The sequence below is a fragment of the Neoarius graeffei genome, chromosome 1 (assembly GCF_027579695.1).
Source record: "Neoarius graeffei isolate fNeoGra1 chromosome 1, fNeoGra1.pri, whole genome shotgun sequence".
NCBI lineage: Eukaryota > Metazoa > Chordata > Actinopteri > Siluriformes > Ariidae > Neoarius > Neoarius graeffei.
In genome coordinates, this window is record NC_083569.1 from 69,621,188 (window position 1) to 69,645,953 (window position 24,766).

At 40.9% G+C, this 24,766-nt stretch overlaps 1 protein-coding gene across 1 annotated transcript in view; it reads right to left on the reverse strand.

Annotated features, from left to right (window-relative positions):
- Positions 1 to 491: 491 nt before the first annotated feature.
- The window catches only part of zgc:194930 (uncharacterized protein LOC557813 homolog), a 30,204-nt gene continuing 5,929 nt past the window's right edge, over positions 492 to 24,766 (reverse strand). Inside the window, exons 2-3 of the mRNA XM_060924608.1 lie at positions 7,169 to 7,221; positions 492 to 2,726 (exon numbers count right to left, since the gene is read on the reverse strand). Of these exons, the coding sequence (XP_060780591.1) occupies positions 2,075 to 2,726; positions 7,169 to 7,200 (684 nt within the window). The 5' untranslated portion in view covers positions 7,201 to 7,221 and the 3' untranslated portion in view covers positions 492 to 2,074. The remainder of the gene's footprint in view (positions 2,727 to 7,168; positions 7,222 to 24,766) is intronic.

Sequence of the window (24,766 nt, forward strand, 5' to 3'; positions counted from 1 at the left end):
AGAATACAATAGTTGGCAGTAGGACTACAGCAGCTAATTGACAAAATTGATAATAAAAATAATTGCCAGTGAATTTGATTATCGTCAGCTGGACTGTGCTATGAAGCACGCTGTGGTGTGTCACACCACTTAGACCAAAAACAACATATTTGATGGAAATGATGGCGGGCATTACAACAGGGACAATAATACGCCTTGCACAAACATGGCAAGCAAAGCGAGTGTTTCAGTAGGAAGACAGCACAATTATTTTTGCCTTCGTTTAGAATTTGTCTGGTCTGAATTAAAACTAATCGGGGTCACGCTGTGATTGATTATCTGATGATTATCAGTAATGATATATTGCAGTCAGTGACCGATTAGTTAATTAAGCCTAGTTAAGAGTTGTGTAGTAGCATTAATTGATTATAAAGCTGCACAGAAATATTTTTAAAATACTTTTACTAATTATAAATTAATCAAAGAAAAAATAATTAGTTGCAGTCCTGGTGGCATGTATAATTAGCCACAATTCTTATGTGTGGTTTTTTTTTTTTTTTTTGTCTTTGCTCACACACTATTGCTGTCTGGAAGACTTTTGCAAAAAAATCTTGTGGCATATTCCTTCGAAATATAACTTGATTACTAACAATACCAGTCATGATCACAGGCATTGTGCTTTATTATTTTTCCTTTATCTCTTGTTAAATTAAATAAAGTGGATCAGATTTTGAAAATGACAACTTGTTTTAAAATAGACATCTCTATTGATTTCATCATGAAAGACAATAAATATAGATGAAACAGTGACTTTGTGCATTTACATATATACATTTTGCAAAAGAAAAAAATTTTTGGCTCTACTATAACAGACATAGTCCACACTTTCAGAATCCTTTACAACTGAAAGTTTAACTTCCATAAACGTAAAAGCTTACAAAAGTAGCGTTTGAGAAAATATGTCTGATGATGTAAGATGACATGAACCTGCATGTAGGTTGAGAAAAGTGTTTCTGTGCTGCTTCCTTCATAGTTTTGTGGAAATACAAAGTCCTTCATATCGTCACCAACTGAAATATTGAGCCTCGTTTAGTTAACCATAACTTCACAACAGATATTTTTTAAAAATTATTATTTTAGGTCAACTACTTTCATTGGCCCCAGCGATATCAACTGCATAAATATTGCCACAGCAGTAGAACAGTTCTTTAGGAAAAGTCTGCATGAAATGTAGATGTCATATCTCGCCATATAACCTCCTACAGAAGACGGATGTTGAAAGTGAGTCACTGTTTTCCCAGCAGCTCGAACGTGAACGCACTCCTATTTTGAGTGGTTTTCCTGAAGCTACTGAAGTAACTAGAGAGGCAGGGCTAACCAATATTCATAAAGTCAGTCAGATGTTCACTTCAACTCCAAGTCAACAGAAGCTTTCCTGACAGATTAGTGCAATCAAGACTAAAAAGTTAGAGTTTAACATCAGCCTGATTAGAAGCTGAATAATAAAACAATTTTATAAACTGATCAATTAAGACCAAAATAAGACAACAGGGACATGTTTACAGTGTTGGGTTTGTCGGTTTAAATTTCAGGAAGAAAGCTTTCCCATGAGGGTGCACCTGTTCAAAGCCCTGTTTCCACTAAAACGTGTTCATGTTTTAGGAAGGAAGAACAAGTGTGTCTTTTTTCTATGACTTATAAGCACATTGGACATTTGCATGGTCACCTGTGTCTCTGCCCTTCCAGGCGTATCATCATGAAGTTCGGGAGAAATATCGCAGATTGTTAACTAAACAACAAAATCAAATGCTTATCACATTAGTATGGATTTGCATAGACTATAAAAAGGCACAGAGAAAGGTTCAGAAAGTAACAGCCCATACACTCCATGCTACAAATATGCTTGACAGAATATATCCATACTATATATTCTGTTTATATATACACAGTATGACCTGTAAACAAATACGAGTCTGTTTAAAATTTCATTTAAAAAATCCTTCATGAAGACTTCGTGAACGAAACATGTATAAGGAAAAAATCTTTCTTTGGCCGTGCGTGGTGTTTGTTCACGACAGACGGTGATCTCCAGTTCTTACTCGTACTCCTCCCCTGCAGTGGCTGCCTCCAAGGCAGCGAGTGCTTCCGCCACCATTGAGTCTGTGACACTCACGGTGTCCTCTGTGTCTTTTTCCTTCGATCCCGCTTTCGGGGAGAAAGACAAAGATTCATCAATCGTGAGCTTGGTGTCAGCTGAGGAGAGGCTTGTGCTGCTAGTATGGATGTCCACTGATATGACGCTCTCCTCGTCTGCTGTGTCCACTGCTCCTTGCTGTCCTTCCTCTTCCTGGTCCATTCTGCACAAGTAGCCATCAGACCCGTTTCCCAGGCCTGAGTCTCGGAACCTCTCTGTTTGTTTCCCAGGCTCTGTGCCCAGTGGTGAAACAGGACATACGGGTGGAGCACTAGGGAGGGTTGGAGAGACCTCTCCGTCTGGCTGCAAAATATAGAGACTAGAGTTGCCCTCTGGTGTCTGGGGCAAGTTCGATTTCGCCTGGTTTATGTGATTGTTTTCGATGTCGGATTTGCTGAGGTTGGTGTTGCTGGTGTAGCCCAAATTGTGGAAGCCTTGTTTTTTCCCATCATCTGATAGATTGTGACATTGGTAAGAAGAGACTAAGGAAGTGGTGGCAAGATTCTGCTTCAGCCCATTGATTTCCACGGGGTCTGCAGGGTCATGGGCGTAACTACAAGAGAATCAAATGCATGGATAAAGAATAAAATGCAGCAAAATAAACAACAACAAAATGCAGACTGTATTTTGCAGATAAGATAGTGTTCTTTCTGAGCACACAATTTAAAGTGATACTATGAAATAATCATTATATCAAGGATCCTGACAAACCCATAGTGCTGCAAACAAAACCTTGGGTATTTGCTTCTCTTCCAGCTTGATAAGTCAAGCCAGCCGATTTGACTGCACACTAAATTTGCATTGGGTACGCAAACACAGCCTCTGACGCAGTAATGCCCTCTGCATCAAGTCCACTATTGTGCTCTGTTCTGTAAGTACATCTCTCTTTTCCTCATTCATCCATATCATAGAATCTTTCATAATGCTGGATCACTTTCAGAAGCTGAACAACATTTTTTAACCTGTAAGAACACAAAACAACCTGCATGCACGAGCAGTGCAGTTTCTCACCTGTTAGCAGGCAGGTGAGCTCACCGAAAGATGAAGAAGTGTGTGTGTATTGCAGAAAGGAGTTGGGTGTATTTCTGGATGGTGATAAAAGCTGTCAGACATTTCCTGCAACGCTCTTTCTGCCCTTCAAACCCTCCACCAACAGAAAGCCCACAAAACTACTCGGGGGTAGAGAGAGAGAAGGAGATGGATCACTCCCCAGGGCTAGACACAGCAGGCCAGTGGTGCAAACACCAAACTTGGCTCATGTCAATCTGCTGATCTTCATTCATGCACAGTTTATTTTTACTTTTCTGTTTCTGTCTGTAGTCCTTTATGTCAAAACCTGTCATTAATATACAGTTGCTGTCAGAAGTTTACATACAGTGACATGAATGTCATCTTGGATATGAATGTCATGGCAATATTTGGGATTTCAGTAATGTCTTTGAACTGTTCTTTTTCTGTGGCAGAATGACTGTACAGCATACATCTTTAATAAAAAAAAAAACCTAGAATTTGGTGCACAAGTTTTAATTTTCTTTGGGTTTTCTGAAATCAATGCAGGGTCAAAAATTTACATACACTCACTTAGATTATTAATTCAGAGGTGCTGAAACTTCCAAAATGTCTCTTATCTTACCAAGGCTGAGGTCTCTTAACTTCCTGTTAGTGATCATGATTGACTACAGCTGATTGACTACAGCTGGTAGCTTCTCTGTGTCTTCATAAAACGGGTTTGCTTACAGCACTCACTGGATTGACCAACGCACAGTAAAATGGGAAAGTCCAAGGAGCTCAGTGCAGATCTGAGAAAGAGGATCGCAGACATACACAACTCCATAATGTCTCTTGGAGCCATTTCTAAACAACTGCAAATTCCAAGATCAGTTCAAACAATTGTATGTAAGTTACTGGGAGGTGTAGTCACTTTGCCAAGCCACTTTGCTTCAAGAAAACCCAAACTGTCACCCTCAGCTGAAAGGAAATTGGTTTGGATGGTCAGGAACAACCTGGGAACCCCCATGGTACAGCCCTGCCATGAACTGGAAGCTGATGGATCACTGTTTCCAGTTCAGATCACCATGGACTAAGGGGCTGCTATCCAAGAAATAACCCCCTTGCTCCAAAATCGACACCTTCAAGCTTAAAGTTTGAAGCTGACCACACAGACAAAGAAAAAGCCTTCTGGAGGATAGCTGTATGGTCAGATGAGACAAAAATTGAGTTGTTTGGCCACAATGACCACCATGTACAGAGAAACACTGTACCAGCTGGTGGTGGTGGTAGGATCATCATGCTCTGGGGCTGTTTTGCTGCCAGTGGAACGGGTTCGTTGCACAAAGTAGATGGAATAATGAAGAAGGAGGACTACCTCAGAATTCTTCAGCATAAACCATCAGAAACTTGAACACGACTTGGGAGTTACAACAGGACAATGAACCCAAACACGCATCAGAGCTGGTTGTGGAGGATAAAGCAGGCTAACATTAAGCTTAAAACAAGTCCTGACTTCAACCTCATTGAAAATATATGGACCGTGCTTATAAGTCGAGTCCATGCCAAGAAAAAAACAAATTTAATTGAACTCTACCAATTCTACCATAAAGAGTCATGAAATATCCAACCAGAATTCTGCCAGAAGTTTGTTCATGGTCAACAAAAATGTTTGGTCAAGGTGAATCTTGTGAAGAGACATTTTACCCAAATATTAGGTGTGCTGTATGTATATTTTTGACCTGATATGTATAATTTTGACCCTGTGCGCCAAATTCTAGTGTTTTTTTTTATTAAAGATGTATGCTGTACATTCTGCCACAGAAAAAGAACAGTTCAAAGAAATTACTGAAAGCCCAAATATTGCCATGACATTCATATCCAAGACGACATTCATGTCACTGTACTGTATGTAAACTTCTGACCACAACTGTAGATTCTCTTATGTGTAGAATTATTCCTCATGCCGTGTCTATATGGAAAGGTGTGCAACTTAGGTGTGCTGGCAGTTTTCCAGTTTACTCACTCGACTGACAGGTTTAACCACACTAGCCTGACATAAGAATCAGGATATCATCATTTTCATGTCATTTTTACGTTCCTTTTAGTCTTGAAGTGAAACCAGTGGAGCCACCTGCATATGTCTGTTTTGAAAATACAAGGCCAAAGTGAACTTCTGTTTGTGGTAGAGAAATGCACAAGGCATTGGCCAAAAATCTGTTCGGCATTATAATCCATACAGCACATGAGTGAACTCTGTTTGAGATTATCGGGATTTACGAAACCTGCGCTAACCCACGGATATTGTAATGGGCATAACCCAAAACATTCAAGTCCTGACAGTGTAGGAAATACTGTATAAAAGGTTTGGAAAGACAAAAGAGGCATTTATTATGAATCTCAAAGGGGAATGAGTTTAAACAAAAAAGTTACGCAAAGTTTGTGTGTGCTGGGTCAAGTTTGTATGGCATTTGCATGGCATCCATTTAACCAGCTTGAGCTAATCCCAGAAGTGTGGCACTGAACATCATGTACACTTTCCACTGAAGCTTTACCACAACCAGCAAAACTATCAAATTCACAGCAGGAACAATTTAACGGGGTAAAGCACTATAGAGGCCATTATCATTGGCACTTACAGTACTGGGAAAACGGCACTCTTGCTGATTTCGCAGCCTGACTACTTAACAGTTATTCCATGAAATCGAGTCGTACATGAGCTGATAGCCATGTATGATGAGACTGAGTGGAATAGCTGTTTATCCTATCCACTTTCACTGGATTTTGAGAAACGGAGTATTTTTATTTTTATTGCATATCCGGTAAATAAAAACTTTATCCAAAACGTCCAACAAAATCATTTCTGCTTAGAATGTAAACAAACCGGCAAAATGACAGGAGCAGTTTGTGAAAAATGCTATAATAATAATAATAATTCTTGAAAAATAAAAAATAATACGTTCTTACTATCAAATACTTTTATTCCATATTTGTTGATTTTTTTTTTTGTATTTTTCTTTTGGGGGGGTTTGTTTTCGAGTAGAGTTTTTATTTCATCCTCGGTTGGTTCAGCAACACGCTCCGCCATTTTGTTTTTCTCTACTGACGGTATATGAGCTGATAGCCTAGTAGTAGAGTAGCCAATCAGAGTACGCGATTGCTCATATCCAGTGCATGTGGATAGAATAAATTAAAATATAATATGCGTTCCTGAGTTTTTTCAATATCTTTCAGAGATCGTGAGCCTAAGAGAGGTCAAAAGGCCTGTGTTCTCAGGGAGGGGTGGTATACTGTCTCTCTCTGCTGATCAGCCAATCATGGGTATCTGTGAGCTCATGCACACGGAAGTGAGTGAGCAGATCAACCTTTCCTCCAAATGTGTTACGCCACCCACTAACATTAAATTTGCGGCAGTTTTCTTTCTTGCACCCTCACTGTTTGGTGGCTGTTGTGTGACAAAGTTACCGAAATTAGAAAAAAATATATATTTAGCCTGGCTACGTTCACAGACAACACACTACCTGATCATTTCATTTGGATGAAAGAGATAAAAGTAGCTGTTTATCCTTTGAATTTTAAATTGCAATTTTCCTTTTAGCACAGGTGTCTTTCATAACATATACTTTTTTTCTTCAGAGAGACATCACCATCTGATTCGCTTTCATAATCTTTTAAGCATTACCAGTGCCAGCGATATTCAGCAGCCGTGTTTGTCCTTTAAATGAAGTCTTTATAACACTGCACTTTTTTATTCCTGATAGAACAGATCCAAGTGAAATCCAGAAAGAGAGTAAAGGGTAACGTGGTAGCTATTCTGATCCCTTCAGCATGGCTGTTGTTGGATGACAACAACCAATATTTAGAGTAATAACAGCTTTTCAAAGCCTTTTCTTCCTCCGCTCAACTCTCTGACAGACTTGACATTTATAAACTCCAGCAGAGCATGGCAAGCTTTTGTCACTTGGCTGGAGTTAGGATCAGTAATTATGTTTATTTCTTCATTCTTACCTTTTTATCATGCTACAGCAACTGCACCCCATCTGGACAGCTGGATGGCAGGGCTGGACAGAAAAAGGGACACAGGAGGGTATATGTTATGCACAGGCAGCTTTCATCATGCATTTTTAAAGCTAATAGATTAATAACATATGACAAGGATGACAAAATAAGTAAAGATGGACTTCTACTGAAGTAATATGATCGTGTCCAAGTGAGCGTAAGCACAGAGTTCCTATAAGTTTCCATCTCGGATAGGCCAATAGCAGAAACAAGAAGACCGAGTCATCTATATCCCCCGCCCTATATACCAACTATATACCAAGTTTCAAGATATTATTTGTCACATTTTCCAAGTTCTGCTGCAGGAAACCAACCAACCCTACCTCTTTACACGGACCTCAGCAGCCCATGGCATAAACCCACAGGACCTTTGGGTCCAGGTGAGCTAAAAATTAAAATCGCTCACATTTCTTAGTATCAAAATACACATATACATTACTTAATCAACACATATATCAACTTTCAAGACCGTACCACTCATAGTTTTCAAGTTCTGCTCCGGAAACAAAACCTACCAACCTGAGAGACTAAGTCTGACATTGTTTCCATGGAAACATGAAACATTAAAATTTCTCAAATTTCTTAGTATGAAAAGGCACATCTACATCACCTTGTTAACATGTATACCAAGTTTCAAATCCGTATCATGAATAGTTTTGGATATATGTTCTGGAAACAAACATTGCTCTTAGAAACTAAGTCAAAATTTATTTTTTATGTAAAAATTTGAAAAATACTTTTTTTTTTCTCCAAAAATCCAAAATAGCAAAAGGCACCAGTTCACATGTTGCTTGATATGTATACAAAGTTTCATGAAGATATCTTCAGTAGTTATAAAGATATGGCCCGGAAATGAAAATGTGACCAGACGGACGGAACCTGTTTCTATACCGTGATCACCATTGCGTCACTGCCTAAACAGACATGACAGCATGACATGACTACTTGTGACAACCACATTATCGACATCCCCCCAAGAAGGAACTGGTGAAGACAAGTCCCATGCAGTGCATGCAACCTTCAGCCACAATATTTTTATGTGTGGAGAAATGGATGGGAGGGAAAGAACCCATCAAGTAACATCCATAATACTTTCACCATTCTCAGTCTGAGGCAATGCCATTACATATTGATTTGACATATGGGGCTGCCAGGTTCATGGCCGAGCTCGAATCTCTTGAGTGCAGGGAGACAAACTTGCATGTGTGACACTGCGGATGGCACGGTATCAAAGTATGGTTATTGTGCATGCTTCGGTGCAGATGTGCTGACCTTTTTCTTTTACCTTCAGGCTAGGCCATTTCTCCTGCTCTTTGTAGTCAAATGAAAGTAAATAATTGATGGAGCAGTGTGTGAATGGCTCTGACAAAGCAAGGCCCTGGCTGCTCTTTTTTCCCCATTCTTGCTTCATCCTTCCTGATGCTTGGTGGGAAAACAAGTCTCATACCTTCTCATTCATATTCTGGATTAATTTTAAAATTCACATTAAGACCATCCATTCCATCCATCCATTATCTCTAGCCACTTATCCTGTGCAGGGTTGCAGGCAAGCTGGAGCCTATCCCAGCTGACTACGGGTGAAAGGCGGGGTACACCCTGGACAAGTCGCCAGATCATCACAGGGCTGACACATAGACACAGACAACCATTCACACTCACATTCACACCTACGGTCAATTTAGAGTCACCAGTTAACCTAACCTGCGTGTCTTTGGACTGTGGGGGAAACCGGAGCACCCGGAGGAAACCCACGCAGACATGGGGAGAACATGCAAACTCCACACAGAAAGGCCCTCACCAGCCGCTGGGTTAGAACCCAGGACCTTCTTGCTGTGAGGCGACAGTGCTAACCACTACACCACCGTGCCGCCCACATTAAGACCACAACTATCAATATTTTGTACAGTATATCATTTTATTGCAAGTACCACAGTTTGGAGAGTTATGAATATAAAATCATGAAAAAAACAACCCGATGCCAAATATCCAGGTTTGCTCAAGTCTTTTGAAAGACAAGCAGAAATACCAGAAACATACAAACGTGGTGACTAGGTGATGATTAATCTCCAGACGTGGGTCATAGTACATGTCTGACTGGCTGTAGTATGAGCTTGTTATTACAAGAGGATTACTGCAGCAGCAGCTGTGCACCTCCTCATCTGTAGCCAGACAGTGAGTGCATCATGCTGGCCATAAAACAGCGCTGGGCATCTTCCATTCCGCAAAACCCATATAAGATTTTTAAACATTGCAGAAAGTCATCGGGGCTCTGCATGAAACATAAATATTCTGGATTTGGTCAGAGCAGATAAAGATCACGAGTCACGCGTTTTAGAAATACCTCCAGTAAAATGGCTGCTTTTATGTGACGTCAACAACAAGGAAGTGGACCAGCATTACGTATTTCCCTGTCTAAGGTTCAACTCACCGGTGTTATATAATAACTGAAATGGGTTACAGTAAAATATGACTGATATCAGGCAGGATCTTGTAATATAGGCCACATGGACAGGTTTTTTTTTCTTCATACCATCAACACCATAAACAGCTCAGAGAACCAGACAGCCAGGGAAGAGAGACACAGAGAAAAACAGGGGCATTTTATTTTTTATTTTGTGTGCCAGCTTTATGAACACAGTTGACTCTGAGAAATGCTGTATTCCAGCAGACAATTACACTAAAAAGATTATATTATAATATTATAATCTCTTTTGGCCAGGTTAAACTATTTTAATATCGATAAATCCAGATTCGCTGAGGACTAGGAGTGACAGAGGCTTCGGATATATTTATATAAATAAGTACATTTTGATAGATTAGGAGATTAAAGATAAAATGATTAAGGGTTGCATACCATTTTTAGGAGACGGCTGGAAATTGAAATGCTCCATCTTGGAAAAAGAGCGCAAGGTGAGAGAGAGAGAGATTATTCAAGATTGCCAACTTCAAGTGCTGCAAATTGAAATTTGGAGCCGATTGCATTGGCAGCTCTTCCTCCATTGAAATGAACAAGAAGAGAGAATTTTTTAATCTCAGCAGAACGCTGGGCCTCTAGCTCTCTGGTCCAGATGGCTTACTGAAAGAGTTAAATGCTTTGTATTCTACTACAGAACCAAGAGGTCTTTACCTTTATCCCTTACACAAGAATATTTTTCTCTCACTGAGACATGAGATGTACTGCAAATATGCATCAGGTTTACACACAAAATGTTAATTCATTTAAAAAAAAAGTGTCTGAACAGGAGCTTGGATTGTTGCATTAAAGTGTATGAATACCTGTGATACGAGAGTCATTTAGGAGACAACATAAACAGCAAATCTCCCTCAAACAATACAAGAACACGGGCACACGCGCACACACACACACACACACACACACACACACACACACACACACACACAAAATCACTAGGACACCAGAGTATTAAGAAAAGCCACAATAACCAAATCCCATAGGAGCTCTGGTTTCATTTCCTTCAGCTGTAAATCTGATGTCAAGTCAAGTTTATTTTTATAGCGCTTTTAACAATAAACATTGTCGCAAAGCAGCTTTACAGAATTCGAACGACTTAAAACATGAGCTAATTTTATCCCTAATCTATCCCCAATGAGCACGCCTGTGGCGATGGTGGCAAGGACAAACTCCTTCAGACGACATGAGGAAGAAACCTTGAGAGGAACCAGACTCAAAAGGGAACCCATCCTCATTTGGGTAACAACAGACAACATGACTATAACATTAACAGTTTTAACATGAAGTCAGTTTTGTTGATGTTATAAACTCTTCATTGATGGAAACTTGAGTGCAAAACTGTTCATGACAACTGCAGTCCTAAAGTTAGCAAGTCAACTGTAGTCCTCAGCCATAAAAGCATTACTGTAAGTGTCCAGAGCGTCCTCCAGGTGTGACTTTCAACTGTCCACATGGGGCCATCCTCCACAGGAGCAATGCGATGAGACTCCAACCAGACACAGGGCACCAGGATGGATCAGGCAGATCCGAGGGGCAGAAGAGATCAGCATCTTGATCCCAGGACCGACATGTAACTCAGAGGGACAGGTTGTTAGGTACACCCAATGTCACCTGAATAAGTAGGAACAGTATACATATTGCACTGAGTACAAGCAGGGACTCCAGCAACTAACTATGACAGCATAACTAAAAGGGGAGAGCCAGAAGGTAACACAGGCATGAGGGAGCCCCGGGACATAAAGCAGCCAGCCACTACACTGTCAACAAACTTGAGTGAGCAAGCGAGTGGGGACTGACGGCATCCATACATCCCAGTTTACCAAAACACTATGTCTGAAGACCCTCCAGATCTACTCCTTTACCTCATAAACACCATTAACAAAAGGCTTGACTAAACAGATATGTTTTCAGCCTAGACTTAAACGCTGAGACTGTGTCTGATTCCCGAACATTACTTGGAAGGCTGTTCCATGAGTAATGATGGATCCATGATGAAAACCACGATGAAAACCATGATAACAAGGTCTGCAGTAACAAAGTCTGTTCACCACTATAAGATAAATTTGGTTTGAGTATTTCAGAAGCTGATGCTCTCCTGGGATTTTCAAACATTTCTCTCCAAACAGAATGGTGCGAAAAGCAATAAATATCCATCGAGTGGAAGTTTTGCAGGTGGAAACATCTTGTTAATGTGAGAGGTCAGAGGAGAACGGCCAGACTCGTTCGTGCTGACAGAAAGGCTACGGTAACTCAAATAACTTCTCCCTTACAACTATGGTGTGCAGAAAAGTATCTCAGAATGCACAATGCATCAAACCTTGAGGCAGATGGGCTGCGACAGCAGAAGAACATATCGGGATTTCCTTCTGTCAACAAATACTTGGATTACATTGAGGTATTACATTGAGGTTTGACTCACTGGAACTGGACAACTGAAAATTGGAAAAAGCCCAGACGATAACAGATTCGTGTTTGAATTCTTATAAGTTTGTCATGAGATCAAGTTTAAAGCTTGAGCATCTTCGATTTTTTTGTTTTGTTTTTTTTTTGGTTATTTTTAATCAGCATTAGGCAGCAGCTCAAGGGCACAATTAATAATACTGTGATCACAATAAGTGACTTCCTCAATTCATTCAAATTAGTATTTGTCACAGTCTGGTCCAGTCCATCCATGCCTAAGTTTGTGGGACTTCCATGCTGGCTCCAGGCCAGATCCGGGACAGGAATTCAGTCCTGCTGTGCTGAAGGGCATTTTCCTGAAGCGGCACTCCCACACCTGCTACCACTCCTCTCCCATCAGCCAGGGCCTTTTTAAGAACTGTTTGGAGCTACTCCAGTTGCTAGACTGTCTCTTGTAGACTTTCCTTGCCTCGCTACAGCTCTTTGGTATTGTCTTCTTGATTCCCCCTGCCTGAATTGTTCCTTGTTTTTTGTCTAGTTTTCTATCCAGTTTTTGCCCCTGTTTTACCTGCCTGTTGTTTTGGATTGTGTTTTTGCTTTCTCTGCCTGGATTTCCCTTGTCCCTGTGTTCTTCGGTTTTTGTGAAGATTTTTCTGTCCTGTTTTTGTCCCTGATGTGCCTACCTGCTCCTCTGTGTTTTTGACCTCCTGGCCCATTCTTTGACCACTGATTTTTGCCTGAGCCCTACTGTACCTCTGCCCTCTACTTTGTTAAAGAAGTTTTTCTCTGTACACTGCCTGTTTTGAGTCTACTCTTGGGTCCTCACTTCACCTCAGCTCGCCATTTCTGACAGCACAGTCTGGCCAACATGGACCTAGCAGATTTCGCCCAGCTAAGAGCCGTGGTGCAGAAACCGGGAGCTCTCCTTGGGACCTACCAACAGAACATCCAACGGGTGAATCAAAACTTTGTCGCCATCTCTGACACTCTCAATCTTCTTGCCACCCAGCTACAACAGCTTCAAGTAATGTCTGCTCCTACACAACCCCCTCCACCTACCACTCCTCCTGCTCCAGCCCTCTTCAGAGAGCCGAGACTTCCCGTCCCACAGCCATACGACGGAGAACCAGGTACCTGCAGATAATTTTTTATCTCCATGCTTGCTAACCCTTGAGCTTCAACCACTGGCCTTCCCTACAGAGCGTTCCCGAGTGGCCTACACCATCACTCTCCTCACTGGCAAAGCTAGGGAGTGGGGAACAGCTATGTGGGACACCAATGCACCATGCTGCGCCAGCTTCAAGGATTTCACAGAGGAGATGAGGCGAACCTTTGATCGCTCCCTGTCTGGCAGAGAGGCAGCAAGAGAAATCATGGGGCTGCAGCAGGGTGCCCGGTCTGCTTTTGACTATATGATTGAGTTTCGCACTTTGGCGGCATCTTGTGGCTGGAATGAGAGTGCCTTGTTTGACGCATTTTTGAATGGGCTGTCAGACTCCATCAAGGGTGAGCTGGTCTCATGAGAACTGCAACCTGATCTCCCCAGTCTCATGGACCTCGCCAGTCATATTGACTCCCGGATCAGACAGCGGGTGAGAGAGAGAACTCGGACTAGCCTTGCTCCCCCTCAGCCCCCCATTCCTTCCGCTGAGCCAATGGCGGTAGACTGAGCCTGCATCTCACCTGAGGAACAACAGCGCTGTCAGGATATGAGGGCATGTTTTTATTGCAGACAGCTGGGGCACTTCTGCCAATCTTGCCCTCTAAAAGAAAGAGCCCACCAGTGAGTTTAGGGGCCCTGGTGGGCAATGTCCAGAATCAGCCCCCTACTGGTTGACTGCTACTCCCAGTGGTCATTATCCATGGCAGTCAGCCCCATGACCTCCAGGCACTCATTGATTTCAGGGGCTGACAGAAACCAATCTGCTCGACCACCGCCAAGCGCCTGGGGATTCCACTACTGGCTCTGAACCCGTTCCTCACTGTCCTGACCCTTAACGGTACTGGTCTGACCCATCACCCATAGAACAGCCCTGGTCACCCTAAATTTCTGGCAACCACTCTGAATCCATCCAGTTTTTTGTCCTGAGTAATTCCCATGTCTCCATAGTTCTTGGTTTGCCCTGGCTAACTTTACATAACCACCATGTCAACTGGATTAAAACCATTTTAGGATGGAGTCAATTCTGTTTGTCATGCCTGAGATCTGCCCTCCCTCATGCCGAGCTGCTCCAGCCCACCATTGGTGAATATCCTGACCTCTCTAACGTGCCTCCCGAGTATAATGACTTCAAACCTGTGTTCAGCAAGTCTCAAGCTGTTTCCCTTCCTCCCCATAGGCCCTATGACTGTGGACTTGACCTTCTCCCTGGGACTGCACCACCTAAGGGGTGATTTTACTCTTTCTCTCCTTCTGAAAGGTAAGCCATGGATAAATACATCAGAGTCCTTAGCAGCTGGAATTATTTGTCCCTCTTCTCCTGCAAGGGCAGGATTCTTTTTTTTTTTTGTGGAGAAGGACAAATCCTTGCGCCCTTGCATTAATTACTGGGGGCTAAATGACTTCACCATCAAGAACCATTACCCCCTACCTCTCGTCTATGACGTTTGAGTTACTCCAGGGAGCCCAGATTTTCACCAAGCTAGACCTGCATAATGCTTACCACCTTGTGAGGATCAGGGAAGGGGATGAATGGAAGACGGTGTTCAACACCCCCACGGGCCACTACGAATATCTCATGGTTCCGTTCGGCCTGACTAACACTCCTGCGGTTTTCCAGGCCCTCGTTAATGATGTCCTGAGGGACTACCTTAACGTTTTTGTTTATCTGGATGATATATTGTTTTTTTTCCCCCCGCTCCCTTGATGAACACTGCATCCACGTCAGGCAGGTCCTTCAGCGACTCCTGGAAAATAAACTCTTTGTTAAGGCTGAGAAATGTGAGTTCCACAGAAGTTCTGTCTCCTTTCTGGGTTTCATTATCTCCCCTGCACAGATTCAGATGGACCCCCTGAAACTCAAGGCAGTTGCTGACTGGCCCACCTTGTCCTCTCAGCAAGAACTCCAGTGGTTTCTTGGGTTTGCAAACTTCTACAGGCAATTCATCAGGAACTTTAGTATGGTGGCTGGGCCCCTCACAGCTCTAACTTCCACCAAGGTCCCTTTCAGCTGGGAGGAAGGGGCCGAGAAGGTTTTCCCAGAGCTCAAATGAAGGTTCACGTCAGCACCTATACTCCATTCCAGATCCATCCCAGCAGTTTATGATTGAGGTCGACACTTCAGAGTCAGGGGTGGGGGCCATATTGTCCCAAAGATCGGCTAGTGACAACAAGCTTCATCCTTGCTCCTTCTTATCTTGTCGGCTTTCCCCCTCTGAGAGAAACTATGATGTTGGCAATAGGGAACTGCTGGCTGTTAAACTGGCCTTGGAAGAATGGAGACATTGGTTGGAGGGGTCAGACCTTCCCTTCATCGTATGGACAGATCACAAGAACCTTGAATACCTCAGGACTGCCAAGCACCTCAATTCTCATCAGGCCCGATTGGTCTCTTTTCTCGCTTCAAGTTCACACTTTCCTTCCACCCAGGCTCTAAGAATGGTAAGCCCAATGCCTTGTCCAGGATGTTCTCTCCCCTCCCAGGAGGAATCGACCTCCCCTGAGACCATCCTTGCTCCACGGTGCCTGGTGGGGGCTGCTCTGTTAGAGGTGGAGACCCTGGTCCAGAAGGCCCATGAGCAGGGCCCAGTAATGCACCTCCTAATCATCTTTTTGTTCCTTTTTCTGTGCGGGCACAGGTGTTGCAGTGGGGTCATGGTTCCAGAATGGCGTGCCACCCAGGAGCAGCCCAGACTCTGGCACTCATCCGACAACGTTTTTGGTGGCCATCCATCAAGGAGGATGTCCAGAAGTTTGTGGCAGCTTGCGGCATGTGCACCAGGAACAAGACTGGCAACAGACCCCCTGCCGGCCTGCTGAGACCCCTTCCTGTTCCCCACCAGCCCTGGTCTCACATAGCCTTGGATTTCATCACAGGACTCCGTAATTCAGGTGGCAATACTTGTATCCTCACTGTTGTCGACCATTTTTCTAAAGCTGTTCATTTTATCCCTCTGCCCAAGCGTCCCACCACCAAGGAGACCGCCGAATTGCTGATACTCCACCTCAGCTCACCATTTCTAACAGTATTGGTGAGCTAACTGTAAGCTGGCTCATTTAATCTTTTTATACCATGACATTGCGGAAGTTTCAAAAGGTTTCCTGTCACAGCAAAGACTTCAGAAGAGAAGACTTTGCTCTTTCTGGTTTCTCAGTAAAATTCACTTGTCTTGTTAACTTATTAAGGCAGGTTTGTGCGGGAACAAGTGCTTATAGCTGCTATAATATGAGTGATAATAGGAAATTGTTTTGTGGATGTTTTTACAAAAGTAAATAACGCGTCCTTTTGTAATTAACTGAAAATCACAGGGTTAGATAAAATATTTTATTTAATGTATTAAATTTGTGGGTATTGTGCACGCTTCGGTGCAGATGTGCTGACCTTTTTTCTTTTACCTTTATTGATTTACAAATCAATATGTAATGTATCAAATTTTATTTATTAAATGTATTAATTATTAAATTAATTTTTATTAATTTGCATGAAGAAATTGCTGTGGTATAAGAAAAATAAAACACTATTTTCCAATTAAAATAATCTTGTGGGAGGTAATATCACACCACACCGTTGATTATCTTCCTATAACAGGGCTCCCACTCAAGTCAAATGTTAAACTCCCTGACTTTCCCTGACTAAAACCTGAATTCCCATGACCTATAATGAAGAAAAAAAAAATAAAAACAAGCTGCCTTTGTGTTCAGCAGACAAAAAACAGCCCCAGTATTTTCAATCCATCAATTTACAAGCTTTATTTACTAGTTCAGAGATGGTTTCGGTACAAAACTTAAGGTTTTCACTGCTTAAACATAGTGAAATAACATGATCAAGAAAAATACTGCATGGAAAATGTTACATTTGGATAAATGGCAACTAAAAATTTAAACATGCTACAAACAAAATTCCTTGATATTTCATTTCTTGGGTCACAGATCGAGAACTTGAGTATTTATAGAGACTTCATTACTTGGCTCATAAATAGAGAAGCAGCTTTGGGACCAAAAGGTCATTGGTTCGATTCCCTGGACCAGCAGGAATGGCTGAAGTGACCTTGAGCAAGGTACCAACCCCTAACTGCTCCCCCAGGCTGCTCTGGGTGTGTTGTATGTCGCTCTGGATAAGAGCGTCTGCTAAATGCCTGTAATGTAAAGTTATTAACTTCCCTGACATTCCATGTCAAGGCATATACTTTTTAAAATTCCATGATATTCCACAACTCATGGGAACCCAGGAAACATTTGTAAAATAAAACATTGTGTTTTATTCCTTCCTGACTCTGCTGCGTTAAGACAAATTCTGCCTATTTTTAAATTTTACTATCTGCTTGGAAGTGTAGCCTTTAAAAAAAAAAGAGTAACATTCTTAAGGACCGGTCTTAATTTGGATGCACATTTGAAGGGCTATAATCCACACTGTGAAATGGAATGCTGTGTTCTGCTGAATAATAAAACAAAACATGTTTTTGTAAATTGGCTAAAATATTTTATTTATCGTATTGACCTAGTAGTAGTTTTCCAAGTAAAGTTACATGGAAAGTGTCGTTACATGCAAAACTATTCCTTGAAGTATATGTCCTTATAGTATGACATTTTCTTGGAGATTTTTTGAATCAGTTATAACCTACAATAATTTTTAATTGACATTTGAGCAATTTATAACTAGTCTATTCGGTTGCTTAACGTTTTTCAGACTTCAATAACAGAAGTATTAAGCGTAAGAGAGGTTTTTGAGTTACATATATGAACCTGATGCAAAGGGGGCACAGTGGTGTAGTGGTTAGCGCTGTTGCCTCACAGCAAGAAGGTTCCGGGTTCGAGCCTGGTGGTGGATGGGGGCCTTTCTGTGTGGAGTTTGCATGTTCTTCTCGTGTCTGCGTGAGTTTCCTCTGGGTGCTCCGGTTTCTCCCACAGTCCAAAGACATGCAGGTTAGGCTAATCGGTGGCTCTAAATTGACCATAGGTGTGAGTGTGAATGGTTGTTTTGTGTCTATGTGTCAGCCCTATGATGATCTGGCGACTTGTCCAGGGTGTACCCTGCCTCTCGCCCATAGTCAGCTCGGATAGGCTCTAGCTTGCCCACGACCCTGCACAAGATACTGTAAGCGGCTACAGATAATAAATGAATGCACTGTAAATGCAAATATTCAAATTAATTAGAAATGATTAGTGAATCAAACATAGAAATCATCAACCTGTTGTCAACACTAATATTAAATAAATAACTGCTAATTTCAAGTTGGAGAACACGCTTAACTTAGTGTACTCCACTTCAGTTAAATTAGAAAATATAATTTATTGTCCCAGAGTCCTTTGGGCGTTGTGTTTAGACATGCGCAGACCTGCCCCATCTACGCGCGGTCTTTTCAGCACATGCACCAGGATTAGCAAAAGTGGAACATGTTTCCAGAGCCTTAAATGATGCGTTGTTTAGCATTTAAAATAAATGTTAATTGCAAAGTAAATCCAATGTGTTCACCATTCATTTGTTTGGGGGCTCATTACCTTGTATTGTGTGTGGTTTTTTTTTTTTTATTAAATTAGCATGTGTCCTATTGTCTTTCGCAAAACTCTTTGGTCAAGAAAATTAAAGTTAAATTGGCCTCAATATGAAGGATGAGTAAAACTAGAGAATTAAGCTTTCACAATTCATGAATATTAAGTTAAATTTATGAAAAAAGATATCTGAAAGCCATTGATTTGAGTACTGTAAACTTAAAATAAATAAGTTAATGTAATCAAAATTATATAAGATGAGTACTGCAAACTCACAATAAATAAGTTAATGTAATCAAACTAATCTAAGTTAATTTGAGTACTGCAAACTCACAAAAAATAAGTTAACCCAATCTAATTTATCTAAATCAACATAAATGACTTTTTTTGAGGCAACGACTTTGCATATTTTTTTTAAGTAAAGTCAACTTATTATATTTTACAGTGTGGATGGAGCCTGATACAATTTAACAACACATGGAAAGAATGTAAAGTTTGCTAAAAGCTGGAGTAAGTACTATTTTACTACATGTATTATCAAGAACAGGGGTGAAATCAAACTTTTCTGCAGAGTTTCTATTAAGATGAATGTTGAAATGGTTTTGCTAGACTATTCCACTTCATGTAGCATGAACCTGTGTTGTATAAACACGGCCTGTACAGTATGTCTGTGAGGTATATTGCACGAAATTGCTTATCAGTTGATTGTTCAGTTACTTTTGGCCTGTGAAAATGGAGAGACAATGTAAAAATGGCTAAAAGGTTAATACAGTATTTTGTTATAACTGTTTACTCTGACTGAAAGTGGTGCTAGAAAATTTCATGCACTATGTACTGTACATAAAGCTCTCAACGATTTTTGGGATTAGACTGTGGTGTCTTAATCTTTTGTGTTTCTAAAATGTTTGTCTGTGTGAAAAGATGGCAGAGAACGTTCATGGGCACCTAAACCTGTATGCACTCTATAATGCAACAAAACGACAATTCATTTTCTCTATATGCGTGCAACATGAAGTCGTGATTTCGGTGACCGCAGCAAGCAACAGTGCACCAGTGTGATAAAGGCCTTTGAATTTAGATCTTCTCGCCCATCCATAAATTGGTAGTTCTTCAGTAACAATGACATTCACAGCAAAATGTGGTAACTTTTTTTAGTTACAGTACTCAAGATAATGGTATTAAATAAAAAAAAATCACACACTGTATGGGGTATCTTTTTGACCCTAAAAAAACATAGCCAATTTTTCTATGTTTAACTCTGAACGCAAAATCTTTTATGTGGAAAGAAAAGTCAGTCATCGAATTGAGTAAAAAACAACCAACTGAACTTTCATTTCTTAAAATTCAAACCAAGATTTCTCTAAAGCGACATTGCTATAATTGAGGTGATGATTTTTAAATATGGTTTTCAGAACATTTTCCTTGGATTCCATACTTTAGCAAAATCCCTGAGATGACAAGTTAAAGGCAATCTTAATAATTTCATAATTTTGGCCTCTCTGCTGAAGAATTGCCCATATTATCTATACCAGTTACCTAAGGAGGGTCACGGGGGAGCTGGAGCCAATCCCAGCCAAGTTTGGGTGAAAAGCGGGGTACACCCTGGACAGGTCAACACTCACTTATATGCAAATTATGTACAATGAAGTAAAACAATTAATCCAACAAACAAACACAGTTCCTACATACAAGTAGATCCTGTTTACTGTTTGGAACGGGAGAAAACGTTTCACATTATCCTATCCGATCATAAAATGGGTATAAAGACTTGAAAAAGAAAACAAAGCTTGGAAGGAAGTATCAGAGATTGTTGGTGCCTCTGATGAGTGTACGGATGAGCATTCTTTGTTAACCTACGAGCCACAAGCTAGTACAAAGCCAAGCACGTAACATGCAAATCAAACGCCTAGTTTTCACACTGTCTCAACACGCCCACAAGAAACAAACTCTGAGTGACTTGTTGCTTGCTAGGGTGAATGTATGGTAGGAAGCAAATGCTATTCCTTAAATGGTCTCATAAGATTGCATTTAATTTGAGTTGTCACCACTGTTGAAAGGTGAGAGGGTTTTCTTGTGTGTGGACATGCACTAGTTATGATCTACTTATGACCATGTCCATAAGTATTCGGACACTTACACAGTTTTGGCAATTTTGCCTCTGTACACCACCACAATGGATTAGAAATGAAGTCATCATTTCAAGATGTGACTGAAGTGTAGACTTTCATCTTTAATTCAAGGGGTTTAGCAAAAATAATACATTAAATGTTTAGGAATTACACCCATTTTTTACATAGTCCTTCCAGTTTTACAGGCTCTAAATGGTTAGAGAGGCAGCTTTGGGACCAATAGGTCGCCGGTTCAATTCCCTAGACCAGCAGGAATGGCTGAAGTGCCCTTGAACAAAGCACCTAACCCCCAAGTGCTCCCCAGGCTATTCTGGGTATATTGTATGCTGCTCTGGATAAGAGTGTCTGCTAAACAGAGGTGGACAAAGTACCCAACTTCATTACTTAAGTCAAAGTACAGATCCCACTGGTCAAATGTCACTCCGATACAAGTGAAAGTTGTCCAGTCAAATTTTTACTTAAGTTAAAGTACTGAAGTACTTGCTTTTAAAAATACTTATGTATTAAAAGCACATTTTCTGTCAACATACTGTATTATTGTCACAACGCTTATAATACCTCGTGCCTCTGAAGCAACCGACTGGATTATTTTGTGAATTCACAAAATGAACGCATGCTGTGCCATCATGGTGGTTTAACATTAAGCTAGCTAGTCAGTGAAGCTCCACCTGACATGCTAGCAAACTCTTTTCAAACTCAAATTCATATTGAGTAGCTAACGTTACTAGAAAAGAAAGATTTCTACATTCTGTTTATTTGGCAGGATTATGCTAAAACTTATTTCTGAAAGGACTTCAGATAAGTTAATGTTATTCATGTTAGCGTAACTCCATTTTTACATGCTAACTAACAGTGTCCAAGTTAACTAGCTATGTGTTAATGTTAGCTTTGGACAAGGCGATGGCAACTTGGCGGGAAAATCCATAGAAAGTAATTTGACTAACCAGACTGCATAGCTACATTTGCAACGTTATCACTAGCTCTAAAAGCACAGACAACTTCACTGCAAGCTTTCTCTTGGAATAAAACGTTTATATACCTCAGTATGCTTCTGCAGGTTGGACGACGAGTTTTTGTAGGCCATGATGTGGTTCACTTTAGGCAAACAAAACAAACATTTAAAACAAATCAACTCTAATCCTTTCAGAAAACTGAAACATGGGTTCATGGGCCATGGGTGTGTGTGCGTTCCCCAGAAGAACCACCTTCTTCCATTCTGGCATCAACTAATCATGTTCAAATGATGCTGCGGAGAAATCATTGAACTTGATTTTATACAGTCTATGGACGTGACGTGACCCTAGTGATTACTGATAGGCTGTCTCAGTGTCAACTGCAAAAAAAAATCACGTTTTAGAAAAGAAAAAACATCCACTTTCAAAGCCGCTTCATAGTAACGAGGACCTTGATAGAAATGTAGTGGAGTAAAAAGTATGATATTTGTCTTTCAAATGTAGTGAAATTAAAGTCATAAGTTTCCAAAAAACCCCAAACAAACTTAAGTACAGATACTCAAAAAGCGTACTTAAGTACAGTACTCAAGTAAATGTACTTCGTTACTTTCCACCTCTGCTGCTAAATGCCCGTAATGTAATGTAATTGGACAAACTACCATAATAATAAATAGAAGCATAATTTTTAATACTTGGACGCAAATCCTTTGGAATCAGTAGCTGTGTTCCCATTAACCTGCTTAATGCGTAATTTGAAATAGCAAACTAAAAACAAGTAATGGAAACACATAAAAAAACACCTCAAAATAACGCAAAAACATTTTTACACTCGCATGAGATGGTTTTTCAGAAATTTGACAAAGCAGTATTTTGCAAAATTGAATTAGAAACTTTTTTTTGCATTGAAGTGATATGACATTTGCATGACATGAAGAGCAAATGTAAACACTACCTTTCTGAAAAAAGGGTGCTCTGTAAGCGCTATCACAAGAGGAGAAAACCTAGCTTTATTTGCATAACATCACTTCATGGTAACACAGGCCATTCGCAATTTTGTACTGTCAAAATTTTTTAAATATCACTTCTATTGTGCACAAAACTACAATGGAAACCTGGCTAGTGACTGCCTGGAGTTTGGAAAAAAACACACACACATCTCCTTTGAGATGCTTTTCTGGGCTTTTACTGCAGCCACCTTCAGTTGCTGCTTGTTTGTGGGTCTTCCTGCCTTCAGTTTTGTCTTCAGTAAGTGACTGTCTCTGTCGTTGAAGAATACTCAATTTCTTTGCCTGAAGATTATCCATATCTACTGTGAAGCGCCATCCTATCAGTTCTACAGTGTTCGACTGAATCAGAGCAGAAAGTATACGTATCTCTATACACTTCAGAATTCACAGTGCTACTTCTCTCAGCAATCACATCATCAGTGAACACCTACTGTATGACCCAGTTCCACTGGCAGCCATACATGCACCATGTTTGACAGATGACATGATATGTTTTGAATCATGAGCTCTTCCTTTCCTTCTCTATACACTTCTCTTCCCATCATTCTGGTACAAGTTATTCTTGGTTTCATCTGTTCAAAGAATCTTGTTCCAGAACTGGGTAAGCTTTCTAGCAAAGTCTATTCTGGGCTTTCTGTTCTTGAGTGTTACAGTATCAGAGATTTGTATCTTGAGGTAAACCCTTTGTCTTTACATTCATGAAGGCATCTCTTGATTGTACACTTTGACAATGATAGCCCTACCTAGACTGAAGAGTGTTCTTGATTGGCTAGATATGAAGGGTTTTGTTTTTTTCTATACCAAGGAAAGTATTCTACGATCATCCACTTTAGTTATCTTCCATGGTCTTCAAGATCCTTTGGTGTTGCTCGAACTCACCAGTGCACTCCTTTATAAGAACGTACCAAATTGTTGATTTGGCCACTTCTGAAGTTTCTGCTATCTCTCTGATAGGTTTGTTTGGTTTTTCTTTTTCAACTTAATGATGGCCTCCTTCATTTGCATCAACATGGGTAGCACGGTGGTGTAGTGGTTAGCACTGTTGCCTCACAGCACTAGGGTTCTGGGTTTGAACCCAGCGGCCGGCGAGGGCCTTTCTGTGTGGAGTTTGCGTGTTCTCCCCGTGTCCGTGTGGGTTTCCTCCGGGTGCTCCGGTTTCCCCCACAGTCCAAAGACATGCAGTTAGGTTAACATGGGGTGGCTTTGGGCTGAAGTGCCCTTGAGCAAGGTACCTAACCCCTAACTGCTCCCTGGGCGCTGTAGTATCCACTGCTCTGGATGTGTGTGTGTTCACTGCTTCAGATGGGTTAAATACAGAAGATGAATTTCACTGTGAGTGTGCATGTGACAAATAAAGGCTTCTTCTTCATCTCTTTGGACCTGATATTGAGTTCCTATGGACAGCTGCCAAACTGAAATTCAACAACTGCATTCAACTACAGATCTTTTATCTCATGACATAATGAGAAAACAGGCTGTAACTGGCCACGAACTTGCTTATCAGTCGATTGTCCAGTTACTTTTGGGCCTGTGAAAATGGAGAGACAATGTAAAAATGGCTAAAAGGTTAATACAATATTGTGTTAAACACCTTGAATTAAAGCTTAAAGCCTACACTTCAATTACTGCTTGACTGCTTAATTTCAAATCCTTTGTGGTGGTGTACAGAGGCAAAATGTCCAAAATTGTATCACTGTCCGAATACTTATGGACATGACTGTATTTTAAAAAAATAAACAAAACTGGTTTGACATTTCCCCCTTCCCTTGTGTCTCAGTCTGTCTCTTCTTTTGTCCATTCCCCCAAGCTCCTTGGAGTCTACTTCATCTTTGTCTTTCTATTCTCCACGCTGTGCGTACTTGTGTATATCTTTCCTTATATGTACCATGTGCTGATATCAAGTAGCCTGTAGCTCATGGCTGCAACTCAATCCAGT